Below are 18,239 nucleotides of genomic sequence, written 5' to 3' on the forward strand. Positions count from 1 at the left end.
TGTGTCTTTTCTTACCTGCTCTTCGCCTCTGGTCCCTCCTGTCCACAGTGCCTGTCACGGGGCTGTCGGCGATTCAGCCGGTTTCCTGTCTGGAGGCCCTAACGCGGTGCCCAGCCCCCAGCGGCCGGGTCAGTGCTGTTTCCCTGGCGGCCGCATAGTCAGAGCATCAGCGGCAGGTGCGCCCACTGCGGGGGAGCCTGAGGCCTCCAGCAGAGACGCGGGGCCTCCCCCGTCCAGGTTCAGGAGCCTGGGAAGCGGTCGGGCTCAGAAGCTGCAGGTCAGGGGGCCCAGAGTTTTTAAGTCTATCCTTCTTCTTCTCAAAAAGGCCAAGTCCCAAGGAGCCGAACTTGACCTTTTAAAGATGCGCCTGCACCCCTGAGGAGCATCCCGAGGTGCAGGAGAGCGCTTGCTTCTGGTGAAGAAAGTCGGCCTGGCCGAGGGCTTCCCAGGGTTTCAGCCTCTGCTCTGCAGTGCCACCCCCCCAACCCCATGCAACTCTGGGAACAGGACTGGGGTCGGAGGGGTGAGTGGGGGCCCGATGGGGAAGCCAGGTCGGCTGGAGGCCGGGGCTTGCAGGGGTTCCCTCCAGCTTCTCCTCGTGAACGCCTTCCGCTGCGCCCCATTAAGGCCCAACTGTGGCCTCATCCTAGGAGGGCCCCTCCCCTTCCCTCTCCTGCGCATCCTCCTGAAGGGCCCGGAGGGGCACCTGGGCCCAATCCTCCCATCAGCTCAGGGACCAGGCCTCAGCTTGGCTCCGGCTGGCCCAGCCCAGGCTGCAAAACGGCTATCGTTCAGCCGTGGCCAGTGGAGAATTTGTGATAATTCAGAACGTCTGAGGTTTGGCTCGGCCATCAGGTGACCTGAGGGACGCAGGAACATAATGTAGAGGACAGCTAGTTTTAAGCGAGTCTTATGGTTCAATCTGAGATTCCATCTGACAATGTAACTTGCTACCAGAGTTGGGAAAATGAACCGATATTTTGAGTAAGAACATTTAACAATAGTAATAAGGTAATACCTGTTAATAGTAATTACACCATTAACAATAGCACAGGTGTCAGGTGCCTCAGGTGGACACCTTCAGCTGATTCCCCAAGGTCGGTGGTACTATTACCTCCATTTAACCATGAGACAGAGTGAGTGGCTGGCCGAGGCCCTGCCATGCCACACGCTGGCCACAGCTGGCCACTGGGAATCTAACATGAGTGGCTGAGTGCCATGTGACATCACCTGCCAAGTGTTCAGTCCCACCCCGCGAGGACAAGGGGTAGCTGGAATCTGAAGCAGCCTTTACCTCTGCTCCACTCAAGGTTTCCTATGGAGCTACCGGCATCCAGGGAGCGAGGTGCTGGCGGATCAGTGGATGGGAGCAGAGAACCCAGAGCGAACCCATAAACAAGCCAACTGATTTTTGACAGAGGTACACAAGCAACTCAATGAAAGACAGAAAGCCTTTCCAACAAACAGTGCAGGAGCGTCTGGGCATCCATAAGCAAAGAAATGAACCAGACTAAGTCTCACGCCTTCTATAAAAATCACACAGAAATTAACTCAGAATAGAAAAGTCAATGTCCAAAAGTGAATTAGAACAGTCTATAGCATCCCTGAAATGTGAATATAATGGAGTGGGGTGAAGCACATTTTTTTTGGTTAATAGATGAACAAATTTGAAACATTAAGAGAAAAGAAATTAACTTGGAATGGACCAAGGACGAAATATAAAATGTGAAACTATAAAACCTTTAGAATGAAATCTAGAACATCTTCAGGACCCAGGGTTTGTGAAGGGTTCTCAATACGCAAGTCCAATCCATCAAAGGAGAGTGAAAAATTGAACTTCATCAAAATGAAAAACTCTTGCTCCCAAAAGACCCCCTGAAGAGTGTGAAAACATGAGTCCCAGAGTAGAAGAAATTATCTGCAGACCACACATCTGGCAAAGGGCTTGCATCTCAAATAAAGAATTCTCAAAACTCAGTGATTAAAAAAGCAACTAATTAGAAGATGGACACAAGACATGAAGAGACGTCTCAGCAAGGAAGAGATGCAGATGTCAAGCACAAGAAGGGATCGCCACCATAGTTAGCATCAGGGAAAGAAATAAAAACCACAGTGAGGTACCAATGTGCATCTGTCAGAACAGCTAACACGACATGATGACACCACCAAATGCTGGCAAGGACACGGAGAAGCCAGAATGCTCAGATGCTGGGAAGGGAGATCGTACGGTCACTCCAGAAAAGTGCATGGCACTTCCTGGCAGAGCTAAACACCTGGTCCCTGTACCCCCCAGTGACTGAGTCCTCAGGCATTTGTCCCAGAGAAATGAAAATTCACATGAAAGTCCACATGTGAGTGAAAGTTCTTGGCAGCTTCATTACTGCCCCAAACTGGGACAACCAGAATGAGGGTAGGGCATCCATACTGCGTACTTCTCAGCAATGAAAAGAAATGTGTGTAGGACACACAATTTGCCTGAATATCCAGAAAATTATACTGAGTGGAAAAACCCAGCCCCCAAAGGTAACATGGGCTTCCCAGGTGGTGCTCAGTTCAGTTCAGTCGCTCAGTCATGTCTGACTCTTTGCGACCCCATAAACTGCAGCACGCCAGGCCTTCCTGTCCATTACCAACTCCTGGAGTTCACCCAAACCCATGTCCATTCAGTTGGTGATGCCATCCAACCATATCATCCTCTGTAGTCCCCTTCTCCTCCTGCCTTCAATCTTTCCCAGCATCAAGGTCTTTTCAAATGAGTCAGTTCTTCGCATCAGGTGCCCAAAGTATTGGAGTTTCAGCTTCAGCATCAGTCCTTCCAATGAATATTCAGGACTTATTTCCTTTAGGATGGACTGGTTGTGCTAGTGGTAAAGAATCCGCCTGCCAATGCAGGAAATGCAAGAGACATGAGTTTGATCCCCAGGGCAGGAAGATCCCTTGGAAGAGGGCATGGCGACCCACTCCAGTATTCTTGCCTGGAGAATCCCATGGACAGAGGGGCCTGGCAATCCACAGTCCATGGGGTCACAAAAGTCAGACACGACTGAGTGACCGAGAGCATGCTCAAAGGTAACGTACTGCTATGGTCACAATTATATGAAAGTCTTAAAATGATAAAATCACAGGTATGGAGAGCAGGTCAGTGGTTGCAAGGGTAGGGATGGTGGGCAGATGGATCAGTGAGCAGGGAGATGGGTGTTAGCCTTCTTAAATGTTACTGCCTTGACCATGGAGGTCATGTGAATCTGCACATGTGATAAATTGCATGGGCACACACGCACTGACATACACACACGTGCTGAAGTGTGAGTGAGGGCCAGGGCTTGCACCAGTGTCACACCCTGGTGTGACCCTGCATCTGTGAGATGTTACCACTGGGGGAAGTCAGGGGATGGGTCTGTGGGATGTCTCTGTTTTACTTCTTACAACTGCACGTGCGTCTACTATCATGTCAAAATAAAAAGGTATCTTAAAAAGATATTTCTTCCAATGAGATCCTATCAGGAAGCACATTGAAGAGCTGCTTGGAGCGGTGCTTGCCTAGGAGGTTCAAGGTTGCCCAAAGCCCAGCCTTCCTGCCCACCCAGGGCCAGAGATGCCTCTGTTACCCCAGGCTTCAGTAGGCACCAGGTCACAATCCTCTTGGGTTTCTTCTTGTTGCGTCTCAATTGAACCTTTCTTCTGGGAAACTCTAATTTTGGTTCCACTTTCTGGTGCACTTGAAATAAATGAAACTCCATTTCTTTATGGAAAACATCTATATTACAGACATAATTTTTCATAATTATTATTAATCTGAACTCACGAGCACGGGGTCAACTTCAAAGCTAGGGAAAGAGGATTTGATGGAAAAGACTGCTTCCTTAAGACCGGTTTTGCTGGACAAGGATGCACATCCAGCGCCCACGTGTCCTGAGAGCAGGAGTGCACAGAGCTGGTGAACCTGTTCGCCTGTGTGCACTACGCAGCCAATTCTGCAGGTGCAGCTTCTGCCTGGAGGCAAGAGATGGTCCCCCTCCGGGGGTGGGCACAGCAGATTTGGGGGACACAAGACGGGGGGTGTCAAGGCAGAATTTGGAAAGGCAGAGGTGGGGTGTGTGCCTGGAAGTGGTGGGGCACCCACCCAAGCAAAGCTCCAGTGTGGGACATTCATAGGGCGGTCAGTGGACCTGCCTCCCTTTCTCATCTCCAGCCTCGCATGCAGTCTCCCAGGTCTTGGTGGCCCCTGGCAAGTTCCCTCCAGGATTTGGCACCATGATCAGGAGGGGACCAAAGATCCCAGGCATGCGGAGGGACTGGGGCTGTGGCCCCATCTGGATGGGGACCCAACACAGCAACCACTGCCCCCACGTGGCCATTTATATAAATACAACGAGAAATTCAGCTTCTCAGCTAGATGTGAGTTGGACTATGAAGAAAACTGAGCGCTGAATAGTTGATGCTTTTGAACTGTGGTGTTGGAGAAGACTCTTGAGAGTCCCTTGGACTGCAAGGAGATCCAACCAGTCCATGCTAAAGAAGATCAGTCCTGGGTGTTCTTTGGAAGGACTGATGCTGAAACTCCAATACTTTGGCCATCTCATGTGAAGAGTTGACTCATTGGAAAAGACCCAGTTGCTGGGAAAGATTGAAGGCAGGAGGATAAGGGGACGACAGAGGATGAGTTGGTTGGATGGCATCACCAACTCTATGGACACGAGTTTGAGTAAGCTCCGGGAGTTGGTGATGGACAGGGAAGCCCGGCGTCCATGGGGTGGCAAAGAGTCGGACACGACTGAGTGACTGAACTGAACTGGACAGCTGTATGAACCGGAATTGTGTGTGAGGCCTCTGCAACTCAGCAAAACCAGAGAGGGCTTCATGACATGGAGGGGCCTGGGGGTCGGGGAGGATGTGGGGTGACCTGGGATCTGGCCCCCGGTGGCTGGCTGATGTCCCCGCCAAAACATCCCAGACCTTAGCCAACTCCTACCCAGCTGAGTCAATACTGAATACATCTTTCCACTTGTTTTCCATTAGAACATGTGTCTGAAACCCTTCATTAGCCTATCATTCCAGAGAATAATGACTAATTTCTGGCGGTAGTTTTTCCTTATCCCACAAAGGCATTGTGTAAAACCTTTTATTATTGTAATTTACTGGGGTGAGAGAAGGACTTATAGAGACTGTTTCCATATCCCGGGGAGCCTCCTGTGTTGAGGAGGTGGGCCCTGCTCTGTTTGGACATGGCCTCCTCCTCTTGGACCAGGGCATCAAGCCAGGCCCAACAAGGCACCGTGCAGCTCCATCCTGGCTTTGCACAAAGAGGTCACATCTCTGGTCCCCCCTGATGGTTATTCTGGGACCAGAAGTGGAACTGGGGGCACCCAGGGGCTCCGAAAGTCACCCAACATTTAGTGCAAACAGCCCTGCAAATGTGTTGAGGGCCCAGGGAATAAAGGGCCAGCTTTCAGCCTGCCCAGGCCACGTCCAGAGATCCGAGGATGCTCCAACGTCCTGGCTTAAAGGCTTATCAGGATTTTGAGGGGAAGATGAAGCAGTTTGTTGTTTTTGTTATCCTAATGAGTAAAGGCAGTCATGCGTTTGGGAAAACTGTCTCATTGATTTGTTTGAAAATAAGACGTGGGAGACTTGATTTGAGGCACCTTCACAGAGTGTCTTGGGTCTTGGAGAGAGAGGACCCACCGCTTCCGTTAACAAGAATGTCCCCACCCCCCTCACACCCACCAAGCCTGACACCCACTCTCCACCCTGCTCCTTAAAGAGCTGGCTGTCAGCAGTCCTCCTTCACTTTCTTTGGCTGTTTGTAGCTAATTTGGCCACCCACCTGCCCCTCAGGGGCCGGCAGGGCCCAGCTGCCCGAGGTTTCTGCAGAAATAATGTCACATTGCTTTCCCTTTGCTGACATCAGGCTGGTCCAAGCCTCCTGATTCTGAGGACAATCAGTTGTAAACGCATTTCACCTTGTGGAAGCAGCAGCCCCTGGAGACGGAGCTGTGACAACTGCCTCCAGGGAGAAGAGACGATAAATGTTTGCTTTTATGCCCCTCTGCATGCTAGATGCCTGCTGACCCCTCCTCAGAGGCCTGGGAAGTCTTCCCAGGATGGGCGCCCACCGGGGGCTGGGGAGGGGCAGCCTCTGTGATGTTCAGATGGCAGGCAACACCTTTACTGTGCGTATGTTCCCAGTATTGCATGGGGCATCACTCATGAATCAAAATGACCTTTTGTTTCTCTCAAGCTCAAATGTAACCAGAGTCCGAATTTTAGTGGCAGCTTCCAGCAGCCCTTAGCAGGGGCCTCAGCAGTGGCGCTTGGCTCAGCTCCACACTGCCCCCTGCCCCTGCCTACCCCAAACTGAGTAATCCTGAGGACGACTGCCCCCCACCCTCCCCCAAGTCAGGAGACAGTGTGGGGCTGGGTTTCTTAAACCTTAGCAAGTGCAGAGTTACTTGGAGCTTGGCTGCCTCCTCGGGGCCCCACCTGCAGAGTTTGAATCAGCAGGTGGCCACCAGCTATGCACTTATAACACATTCCCAGGTGATGCTGGGGGTCTCTGAGCTGTTGTGCCAGCATCCGCTGGGGATTCATGCCCATGTCCACACCGAGGGGTTGGGACTGCTTGCTCCACCTCCTCAGGCCTTGAGTTCTGTCTGAGTTGAAGGGGGAGGGAGGCGCCCACTTCTTGGTCATTATGGGATCCAGAGACCAGACACTGTAAAGTGGTCATTATCATTTATGCTGGATAGGAGTCCTTGGGAAGACGGGTCAGCTCTTGAGTCAGCTCTGAGGGGGGCCAAGGGCCTCAGCCACACAGCTCACTTCTTAAGGCTGAGGGAGTCAGCCCTCTCAGGGGCTTCCTGCTATGCCCAAAGGTGCCCAGGAGGCCTCAGATGGCCAGCCTCCTCCCTGACTGGCCCCAGGACCTTTGCACATGCTCTCCCTGCCGCCAGACTCCTTCCCTGCACTTCTGAGTGCTGCTCCTGATCACAAGTCAGCTCCTGGCCCACAGGTCACCTCTGCAGAGGAGCCTTCCCTAATCTACAGCCATCCCCATGACTCAGCGCCCAGGGGTCTCCTGAGCCAAATAGTCACTGCAGTGGCTCTGGTCCCTTGTTTCAGCCCCTCTGTCTGTGTCTGCCCTGGACTGTGAGGTATGTGGAGCAGGGATACCCACTCCCTAGTGCAAGCAGTGGGTGCTTAAATAAACTCAGAGGCGATGAGTCCCAGGTGTCATCATGGCGGCGGGGGCTGCATGTCCCTCCTCGGGAACGTCCCTCCCTTGGGGCTCAGGGCTCACCTGGCTTGGAGCCTTCATCCACGGAGCCATTATACACCTGGTTGAGGAACTCGGGGCGGTTGTCGTTCATGTCGATGACATAGATGTACAGGTCGATGGGGTTCTCCACCTTGTTGCCGTTCATATCCACAGCATGTGCTCGGAGCTAGAAGGATAGCAACATATGCTGTCAGGGCCGGCAGCTGCCCCCGGCGGGGATGCGCCTGACCCTAAGCCTTGTGAACCACCAAGAGCAGATACAGCCCTGGGGTGGGGTGACAGAGCAGTTCAGGGCCCCCCAAGGGGCAGCGTGGGGAGTTCAGGGTGGGCTTGGGACACGTCATGAGCCTGAGTTCTCTCCTCTGTGGGAATGGGGAGGCATCCTGGGAGGGTGAAACAGAGCGACCATGGGAGCTGGAGGCTGACCCGAGGGTCCACGCTGATATCCATCCCCGCACCACTGATGCTGAGGACTCACGTCTACCTAGAGCAGGTGCAGAAAGGCTGTGTGTGCTAACGGGGCAGGGGCTTAGGCCCCTTGCTGCCAGGAGGCCAGGCCTGGGGGAGACCCAGAGAGGAGACACAGAGGGTCCTTGAACTTGGGCATCCACTTCAAGTCTACCCTGTTAGCCTGGCTTATCTTTCTTGGGGCAGCAGAGAGGAAATGGGTCCAGGGGCCCTGGGGTGGAAGGCCCCACTCCGATGGGGAAGGGGCTCCAGGGAGCTCCATCTGGGAACAACTCAAGGTACAAAAGATTGGTCCCCCAACTTGGGCTGGAGGGCCCACAGGGGCTGCTCAGACTCCCCTCTTTGATTTTGGATTTTTATCTTTTATTCATTCATTCACTCATTAATTCATTCACTCCATCAGTATCTATTGAGGACCCACCTGTGGCAGGCACTGGCTGTGCCCTAGTCCATGGCTTCATGAGACCCGGGGCTGCCCTGGGGCTTCTCATGCAGGAGATGGCCCCTGAGAAGGCATGTGACTGCAACGACCCATGGGGTGGGGAGGAGGCCAGGCAGGCCTCTCAGAGGAGGTGATGCTGGAGCTGAGCCCTGGACGAGGGGCCCAGAGGACAGTAAGCGTGGGGGCCTCCATGGGGGATACAGAGTGGCTGAGCCCCACGGGCAGCAGAGCGTGCTGGAGTGGGGCCATGGGGCCCTGAGACTAGACAGGAAAACCACACTTGGAGGTGGACGGGACTGGCCTGTCTCTCCAGACCAGCACTGTGACTGTCACACAGCCATGCCCTCATCTCCCTGTGGAAACCATGTCACCCTCGAAACCAAACACACTGGACTACAGGGTCCTTATGCCAAGACAGCGCCAAGTCAAGGGTGCCCAGAGGAGCCTCCCGGAGGAGGGTCTCCAAGCTGGGGGCCCCGCCTAGTCATCAGGCAGTCCCCTTGATGCCCTGCGCCCCCAGCCGCTCTGCCAGCCTTGGGGGAGGGGAGGGTGCCATCCATGACTGCAGGAGGGACCTTGAGTTATCCGCAGCCTCGGCCGACAGCCCTGTGTAGAATTTTCCCCTTGAAACCATGTGTTTGGGGGGAGCTCAAGGCAGGCTTCATGGAGGAGACGATCCATGTCATCACAAGGAGACAAATGAGCTCAGGTTCCTGGGAGCTGCAGCCTGCAGAGCCATGCAACTGCCCCCTTCAAGAAAGATCAGCTTGAAGTATCACATTTAAACATCTCAGGATGGGGATGCGGGTGCGGTTGTCTCTCCCAGCCGACTGCTCCCGACGCCCCTCCCCGCCCCCCGCCCGGTCATCGGGTCGCCATTCCTGGAGCCCGGTTTGCACCTCCCTGCTGTGGAAGTCCTCCCGTAGGCGGCCAGTGTGTGCTTGCTAAGTCACTTCAGTCGTGTCTGACTCTCTGTGACCCCATGGACTGTAGCCCACCAGGCTCCCCTCTGTCCATGGGGATTCTCCAGGCAAGAATACTGGAGTGGGTTGCTGTACCCTCCTCCAGGGGATCCTCCTATGGGCGGCTGGGCCATCCTTCATCTTGTCAGACGTGGCCAGGCAATAAGGCGCTGAGCCAAAGGTTGAGGAGGCTTTGAAAAAAGTAATTCTGAGCTAAAATTAAAGTTATTATCTTCTAACTGAAGTGACACCCCAGTTGGGCCGCTATCTTTAGCAGCAGGAGCAGGCCGAGTGGAGCTCTCGATGGAAAGTGGCTGGCAGGGTCTCCTCATCCCCCTCCAAAAGCTTAAAACAACATTTGATAGATTCTGTTGGAAATCTCTAAGAGCCCACCATCCCCCTCCATCTCTCAGGCTGGACACACAGCTGTAGGCTTGGGGATGGGGTGTTGGAGACAAGAAATGCTTTGCAACTTGGAGATAAGAAATGCCCTGAGACTTGCAAATCTGGGTGTCTTGTGCAGAGTAAATTTCCTGCGATGCGCTGTGCATGCCTGCCGTGTGTGGAATCCTGTTGTCTTCCGCCAACCCTGTGCTGGCTCTGGCTGGGAGTGCCCCGAGACCTCCACAGGCACTGCCTCACCTCATTGTTCACAAGAACTGTGAGACAGGTCTGTCGGATCTCTATTTATAGGCAGGGAAACAGAGGCTCAGGAATATCCCGCCCAAGTTGACGGCTCGTGGCCACAACAGCAAGGCTTCCTAAGGAAGCCATGAAGGCACCTTCTGGGGAATCGCCTTGCAGAGCAGACAGTGATGCTCATCTGTCTCGTGATCACAGGCTTCGCACAGTCATCTCCAGGGACCCGTGTCCATGGTCTGTCAGCTCCCTCTCAGGTGGGAGATGCTGCCCCACCCTCTCAACAGCCATGATGATGGTGGGACTCAGGACGGGATTATACTGCACCCGTTGGGGTAGCAGAGAGGACTCTGGGATGTGAGGCGCAGGTTCCAGGTGGGAAGGTTACAGGGGTCACCCCGTGATCGAGTCACGTCATGTAGGGGGTTGACTTTAGTGGCAAGGAGACTGTCTGCGTGGACAGAGGTAACTAAAATCAGAGCCCCACTAAAATCGTGGACTCTAAAATCAGAGCGATCCTCTGGCCCACAGCAGGTGAGGGATTGGGGAGCTGTCTCTCAGTCTACTGCCAAGTGGGTCTCCTTTTCCCAAACGTGGCTCCTGCCTTCCCAGGGTCTGGTTTGGTGGTGCAGGGAGAGGGTGTGTGGGGCTCTTGGGATCGAGCTGCTCTTGGGGTGCCCAGAGCTGGGCGTCCTCAGAGCGGACAGTGACACCCGGGTGTGGCTCTGAGTCATTTGCACCGAGGTGCAGAAGGGCCCGGGGAGGCCCAGACGGCCACGAGATGAGGCCCACAAGTCCTCCAGCTTCAGCCTCCTGTCTGTCCCACTTCACAGGGGGCGAGTGTGTGACCCTCATAGTCATTCGGGCCTTGTACTCAGAAGGGTCTGTGTGTGGTTTGACGCTCGGCCATCACCATCTTAGAACTCATAGTCAGCTCTGAGGGGTCCTCATTGCATCTTGTGCTGGACTCAGAAATTCTGCAGCCATCCTGGGCTAGGAGCTGAGCAGTTGAGAGAGGAAAGCCTGTGACTGGTCCGCCCCCAGTGGTGGGTTCTGTTCTCTGCCAGGGGATGTGGTATGGACAAGCCTGCCGCGTGGAGCCTCCCTTCTCATCCAGGAGGTGGACAATGAACCTGAATATGAAGAGCAGGGTTCACATCTGGCACTGCAGGCTGAAGCCAAGTGAGGTCAGTGCCGGTTCATAGAGACACAGGGCGGAGGCTGTGAGTGCATCCCCTCACCTGAAGGTCTGTGAGCACAACCCGGGAGCTGGGAGTTCTGACGCCCTGGCTGTAGCCACAGAGGCAGCCTTACCACATGCTGAGCCCTGTCCTGAACACCACAGGGATGGTCACCCTGAGTCCTCCGAGCACACGCTGAGGCAGCCTGGCTGTTTCCCCTTTGCAGGAGAGCATGGAGGTCGGAGGGGTTAAGGGCACAGGTCTCAGCTGCTGGGTGGGGCTGCCCAATTCTGCCCCCCAGGTCCGGCTCCAGCCTCTGCCTCCCACAGGTACAAATGCTCATCCCACGACGAGGAGGCAGAGCCCAAGGACGCCAGGGTGGGCGGTGAGAGCCGTGTCCCCACCGAGCTCTAGGGCCAATTGTGTGTCAATAGGCCAGGAGGCCAAGTGGAAAGTGGTGGACAGTCCCTTTAACTGAGCCTCACAGCTTTCACTTTCTCATGGTTTTTTCCTCTCCACTGGCAGCTCCCCATGAAAGCAGCAGCGCTCGCTCAGAGCTGCCTTTCTGCTCTCAGAGCAAGGGGCAGAGGGGCCGGGATGCGTGTCTGGAACTGGAGAGGTGGGGGTGACACAGCAGCTGCACGACCCCTCCCCCAGTAGAACTCCTGGCTGGTCACGTGGGTCCACGGCTTCTGACCAGTGGCTCCCCCAGTGTGTCCCAGACCCTCCCGGCATCACCAGGGACACGTTACTAGAGCACATTCTTGGCCCATCTGCTCTGTGAATTGCACAGCCTGGGCAGGCGCCCTGCAGGCGGGTGGGCTTTTCCGATACGGACTTGGGTTTGCATTCCCCTCCAACCCCCTGCCCTTAGGAGTCTGAGTCCAGGGACACTCACGTGGTAGGAGGCTCGCTCCTCCCGGTCCATGGGCCGAGTGACGTACATCCGGCCGGACATGGAGTCGATGCTGAAGACCTCCATGGGGGGCTGGTCGGCGCCCACGCCTGTGATGCTGTATCGGATGGGGATGTCGTTGTCCTTGTCAGACCGGATCTGGAAGGGGGAGCAGATGGGGGCGGGGGAAGGTCAGGCTTCTTACCTGGACCTTCTGCTCATCCCACTGGATGGCCTTGCATGACGTCTCTCCCAGGGGCATGTGGGGTCACAGCCAGGTCCACTCGGGGGACCAGAAGGGCAGGTGAGGCCAGGGGTTCACTGAGAGCCTATAGTACATGTCCGGTGAGCCCCAGGTGACAGGGAGGAGGGGACACAGCATTCCAAGAGGAAAGGGTCTGCAGGGAGCTCGGCAGAGGTGAGGACGCCCACGGTAGAGCCTCAGTGATGGTCTGAGATGGCCGAGGACCCTGGTTCAAATGCCCCTCACGCCAGACCTCAGGAAAGACAAGGGCGAGGACACAGCTCACTCCATGGGGTTTTTAGGGAAAAGGTCAGGGCCCAAGACACTTGTGCCCCCGAGTGATCATCTGTGCAGAAAGGCAGTGGAAATGTTTGGATGCGCAGAGACACAGAAAATGTCCCCTGTTCCTGCTCTGGTCCTCCTCCCCTGCCCTGAGAGGGGGTCACAGCGAAGACCTCGAGAACAGGGGTTGCCTAGGAAATGCCCACCCCCACCCCGCACCAGCGTCTGGACACAGAAACAGGCCTGAAAGGTGTTGTCAACATGGTTACAGAGCTGAGTACAGGCACAAACAGTGTTTACAGAAATTGTATATTGTGGAAAACAACAATTTAATAATGGTGAAAAGTGAAAATGATAGTCGCTCAGTCATGTCCGACTCTGTGACCACATGGACTGTAGCCTGCCAGGTTCCTCTGTCCATGGGATTCTCTAGGCAAGAATACTGGAATGGGTTGCCATTCCCTCCTCTAGGGGATATTCTCGACCCAGGGATCGAACCTGGGTCTCCTGCATTGCAGGCGGGTTCTTTATTATCTGAGCCATCAGGGAAGCCCAAGAATACTGGAGTGTGTTGCCATTCCCTCCTCCATGGGATATTCTCGACCCAGGGATTGAACCTGGGTCTCCTGCATTGCAGGTGGGTTCTTTATTATCTGAGCCATCAGGGAAGTCCAAGAATCCTGGAGTGGGTAGCCATTCCCTCCTCCAGGGGATCTTCCCAACCCAAGGATCAAATCTGGGTGTTCTGCATTGCAGACAGACTCTTTACTGTCTGATCTACCAGGGAAGCGCTCAATAATGGTGATCTGGGTCCCAAATCTAAATAAGCTAGCAAAGCCTGAGAGTTGGGTGAAGCAACAGAAAGAACAGAGAAAAAAATGCACGATTCTGTGCTTTACGTGGGTTGGGGGTGGACTATGTAGACAGCCCCTCACTTTTGACCAGATCGTTAGATAAATGCATGACTATAGGAGATAGCAAGGACACCCGCAGAATTAAACATAAGGTGCATGTCTTTCATTCAGATGAAGCAGAGGTCCTGGTCATGTAAGGGGCAGTTGACGGGCAGGATACCATGTAAGACAACAAGCTTCTCCGATGGTGAGAGATTGTAAATAAGCCACAGGGACATGAAAGGAATAACTGATGGGGCCAAATTAAGATTAGCATAAACTCTGAATATACCTTTAGAAAAGACAACTTTTAAAAATCAAAGCCCAGGGGACCATGGCAACCTTTTACAAAAAAATGGACCACAATAAAAACCTCAAAAAAATTCCACAAAGCAAAATTGACCAGGACTTTTTACTAGAATAATACAATTAAAATTTAAAGATGATTCTTAAAGAGATATTTTAGAAAACATTCTGAAGTAACCACAAGTTAAGAATCAAAACTGTATTTAGAGGTGATTTAAAAATAGTAATGACAATGAAACAGCGAAACCCAAGGAATTTGGCCAGAGACTGAATCAAAACAAACCCTTAACTTCAAATATTTTCATCATTAAAACAGAATTACAGTGAATGAACTGAGCATTTATATCCAGAAGGAAAGGAATGACAAAGCAGGATATGGTGAACACCCGGGTAATTAAGATGAATGCAGAAATTTCTGAATCTGAAAACAGAAAAGTTGGAAGGACTGACAAAAAGATGCAAGAGCTGTACTCTGGGGAAAAAAATTCATAAGAAATAGATGTACCTTTGGCAAGCTTAAGAGGAAAAAATAAGACTTAAAAAATCTATTTTATTCTTTATATTTTATGCGAACCAAGTTGAAAATCCTGATGAACGGGTTATTTTTTGAGAAAATATAAAACTTCACAGTTGGCTGGAAGGAAGAACAAACGTGAAGGGACTGTTAATTCTTTAGGAAATTCCTTGGCAAAAGGCTCGAGGGTCAGGGGAGCTCACCTAGGAGGTGTTTAAAGTCTTCCATAGAAGAGGACATATAGAGAAAACACCCGCCTTGGCTTTACAAATCCTCCCCGGTACAATTATCCTAAGATCACAAAGTAAGATAACTGCAGACAACTCCCCCAGGTCAATGGAGGTGTGACGGTCAGCATGGAGACACCAGCGGGTGGGGTCAACCCACCAGAGCTGCCTTCATCAGCTGAGCAGAAGGGCCCAGGGTGACCAGAGAGAGTCCTGGCTAGGAGCCACCGCCCAGCAACCTCCCAAGAGCCACGTCAAATGAGATCAGGCTTCCTTTGCAAAATTAGTTTTACCATGATTATCTGATTATCTTAGAAATGGGGGTGATTATAGAGAGAAAAGTTAGGTTTCAGTAGAACTCTGTGCCTTGAGATTCTAGTCCTGTTTGTAGTCTTTGAGGTTTTATTTTTTACCTGTAACTGGACTGGATTTTACTTCTAGTTTCCTCAAATATCTGGCTACATGGTTCCAGACCAACGCTTCCAATATCCTCCCACGCTTCCGACTTAGAATCACTAAGAATCGTGCTGCTGCGTTCAGTCGCTCTGTCGTGTCTGACTCTTTTCGACCCCATGGACTGTAGCCCACCAGGCTCCTCTGTCCATGGGATTTCCCAGGCAAGACTGTTGGGGTGGGTTGTTATTTCCTCCTCCAGGAGTTCTTCCCGACCCAAGGATCAAACCCGAGTCTCCTGAATTGGTAGGCAGATTCTTTACCTGCTGAGCTAACTGGGAAGCACTAAAAACGAAGCTGCCCTTTTCCCACAACCCTGCAAACTAAGGCTGGATGAGTGGGTATGAACTTCAGAGAAGTACCTGAAAGATCTCACGCACAGACAGCCTGTATGCCTGCTGCTGTGCCAATGACCACTCAGAAGGTTCCCTGGACAAAACACGATCCCACCAGAGGCATCCAGACCACAAAGATACTGTGAGCTCGCCATCCAGAAAACTCGCCTGGCTGCCTCCCACCCCAGGGCTCGGAAACAGGTCTGCCCTAACCAGTAACTTTGATTCTCTTTGGCTTTCATAGAGATGCCTCCCATCATAACCTGACTGTATGCCTGCTCTGGAGCCTGCCCACAACCCCGTCCCCTGAAATGAGACAACTGTTTACTGAACTGACCTCCTCTCAGGACTGAGAGATGGGTTCAGGGAGATGGAGCAGCCTGCCAGCCCGGTTTCCAAGCCTAGAAACTGCTGGGGGAGTGTCAAGGCCGGGAGGAGGTTAGCGCGAGGTCCCTGCCATGTGCTGCTGGGTGCAGTGACGTTTCTGCTGCGGGCATTTTAGAGCCACCAGCTGCAGGAGGGGCTTTCTCTCTGAGTTCCCTCATCTGCCTGGAGAAGAGCCTCAGAGGGGCTCACAGCCCCCCCCCCCCCCCCCAGGAGGGATTATCCACCGAGGAACATCCTTGCCACCAGTCCTGGAAGGGCTGGAGGAGGGCAGACCTGTCACATGACTGCACCTCCCACCTCTCCTCCGAGGGCCATCATTTTTCCTACAAATCACTTCCTCTCCCCCTTTCTCTGGTTTGGGAAGATCCCCTGGAGAAGGAAATGGCTACCCAGTCCAGTATTCTTGCCTGGAGAATTCCAAGGACAGAGGACCCTGGCGGGCTATAGTCTATGGGCTCACAAAGATTTGGACACAACTGAGTGACTAACACTTTTACTTTCACTTCCTCTTAAACCTGAATTCTAAGGCATCTTGGAGAGCTGCTCCTTTTCCCCTGGGTCTCCCCCAAGAGTACACGAGGCACACATGTTCATAAACTTCTGTTTTTCTCTCCTCTTGTTTATCTGTCTTCTATTACAGGGGTCTCAGCCAGGACCTCAGAAAGAGGAGGGAAGTTGACTTTTCCTCCCCTACACGCCTAGGAGGATTTACCTCAGAAGCTAAAGACAGCTTTTTCTTGGGCAGCTGATCTCTGTAGCAGGACAACTACCACAGGATGGTCTCCATGGAGGTGCCTCAGAGATTTGATAATGAACATCCTTTCCAACTGAATTGGGACCTTTAGCACAAACTACCCCCCTGAAAACTCTGCTTCTGAGAAAATTTGGCTTAATAGAGAACCCCTGTCCTAAACCAGCTGTGACTGTTTACATATCGGAGGCGGCCCCCCAGGGCAAGAGCATGGGAGTAGGGTCACTGGCCACCCTGACCATGATGGTGGCTTCCTACCTGATACATTAGAGGATGGGGAACAGAAAATGTCAGGAACAGTCGGCAAGAAGGAGGCAATGCCTCATCACACAGGCGTCAGTGACCTGGGCTGCTTGGGTGCTGATCAGGGCCTCTGGGAGAGGAACGGGCACGTGCACACATGGGCATGTGTATACTCAGGCATGCACATACGGGCCACGCACACATGGGCCTGCACATATATACAGGTATGCACACACACACGGGCCTGCACGCACTTACAGGCTTGTGCACACTTGGGCCTGCACACACAGATCCTTGAAGTCTGTGAGGGATGTCTTCGCTCTGGCTTTCTGGGCTCCTCCTTCCTCTCATCAGGTCGGGCTCTCCTGTCCCTTGTCTGCCCTAAGCAGGAGCACTGACCATGGTCCAGCTGGATGCCTGTCTGCACCCCCAGGCTCCAAGGGGCTCCCCTCACTCAATCAACGCTGCCCCACGTCCTGCTGGAGAGAGATGCGGGGTCCCGGCTGCCCGCCTTCTGCCAGCTCCTTGGCTCCAAGTGCTATGCGTCCCGGACACAAGCCTCTGGCCCGTCGGCATCACACATCCCTTCTCTGTCCACCAGGGATGGTCCTTCAGGCCAAACCACGTCTGACCAGCCCTGTCCGAGGCGCTGAGCGGGGAGGAGTTTCGACCCGGCTCCATTCCTTGGAGTCAGTTTGTAGAAAGAGGGTCCTCCCTGGCCAAACTCCCTTATCACCAGATCTGGAGGGCAGGGAGGTGCCTGTGCCTGATCGATTGAGGGGAGAAGGGAACTGAGTAACTGGTGCAGAAACTCAAACCAGTTCTTCCTCCCAGGAGCCTGGAAGATTCTAGAATGGCTGGTGAATTCAGAGCCTTGCTTTGAGTTTAGGTTAAGAGAAGAGGACTTGGGATACACAGGAGGGCCCCCGGGGACAGCAGTTGAGCTGAACTAGATGAAGGGGGGGCGCGTGAGCCCCTACGGTCCTGCAGAGACACAGCCGGCCTGCACCCTCCTGGCCAGACTGCCCATCCTTCACAGGGAAATTTAATTATGAAACTGCTGAAAAGAACCTGCCACACATTTAAAGGTTTTGATTTTTTGCAAAGGAATCTCATTACATCCTGACCGTCAGGCTACATTCCTTTAATTCTCCAGGTGCCGTTCAGTGGCGCCTCCTGAAATACATGCTGAGTGCGTCCGGGGCTCTCAGGACGCCCTCAATTCTCCCATAGTTTACCGTGTTAAGAAGAAATACTGTGTGAATGAATTCACCAGATCAGGCGAGAGCAGTTTCTCCTTGATTTGTGTCTGGAAAATGAGAAAAACATCCCAGCGGCGTCCGGCATGGCCGTGAATAAAGAGTGGAGACGGCTTTTCCATCACCCGTCCCAGTTTTATGACGCCACCGAGAATCATGCTGTTTTGCATTTGTTATTAAAGGACAGAAGAGATGGTAAAAGGTTAGTTTAAAGTGATGTCTACATTAAAATAACGTATGGTGCCTGGCCATTGTGCTCACCCAGGGACCTCCTTCTAGGGCCGGCTCCATCCTCCGGAAAGGCTGCCTGGATGGCAGGATTCCGGCAGAATCTCCCCCAAGGAAGAGGTATTTTCCTAATTTCAAATGAACTTGAAACTGGAGAAAAAGTCACCCTGTGTGGTCTTGTGAATTGCAAAGGCCTTGGAGGTTTATCCCAAGAACTGAAGGAGCGGAGAGTCCTATGGATGCAGAGAAAA

At 53.1% G+C, this 18,239-nt stretch overlaps 1 protein-coding gene across 1 annotated transcript in view; it reads right to left on the reverse strand.

The window, feature by feature from the left end:
* CDH4 (cadherin 4) overlaps positions 1 to 18,239 on the reverse strand; it is a 475,364-nt gene that overhangs the window by 45,993 nt on the left and 411,132 nt on the right. Inside the window, exons 5-6 of the mRNA XM_065919692.1 lie at positions 11,870 to 12,025; positions 7,301 to 7,445 (exon numbers count right to left, since the gene is read on the reverse strand). Of these exons, the coding sequence (XP_065775764.1) occupies positions 7,301 to 7,445; positions 11,870 to 12,025 (301 nt within the window). The remainder of the gene's footprint in view (positions 1 to 7,300; positions 7,446 to 11,869; positions 12,026 to 18,239) is intronic.

The sequence above is a fragment of the Muntiacus reevesi genome, chromosome 2 (genome assembly GCF_963930625.1).
Source record: "Muntiacus reevesi chromosome 2, mMunRee1.1, whole genome shotgun sequence".
In the NCBI taxonomy this organism is placed as follows: domain Eukaryota; kingdom Metazoa; phylum Chordata; class Mammalia; order Artiodactyla; family Cervidae; genus Muntiacus; species Muntiacus reevesi.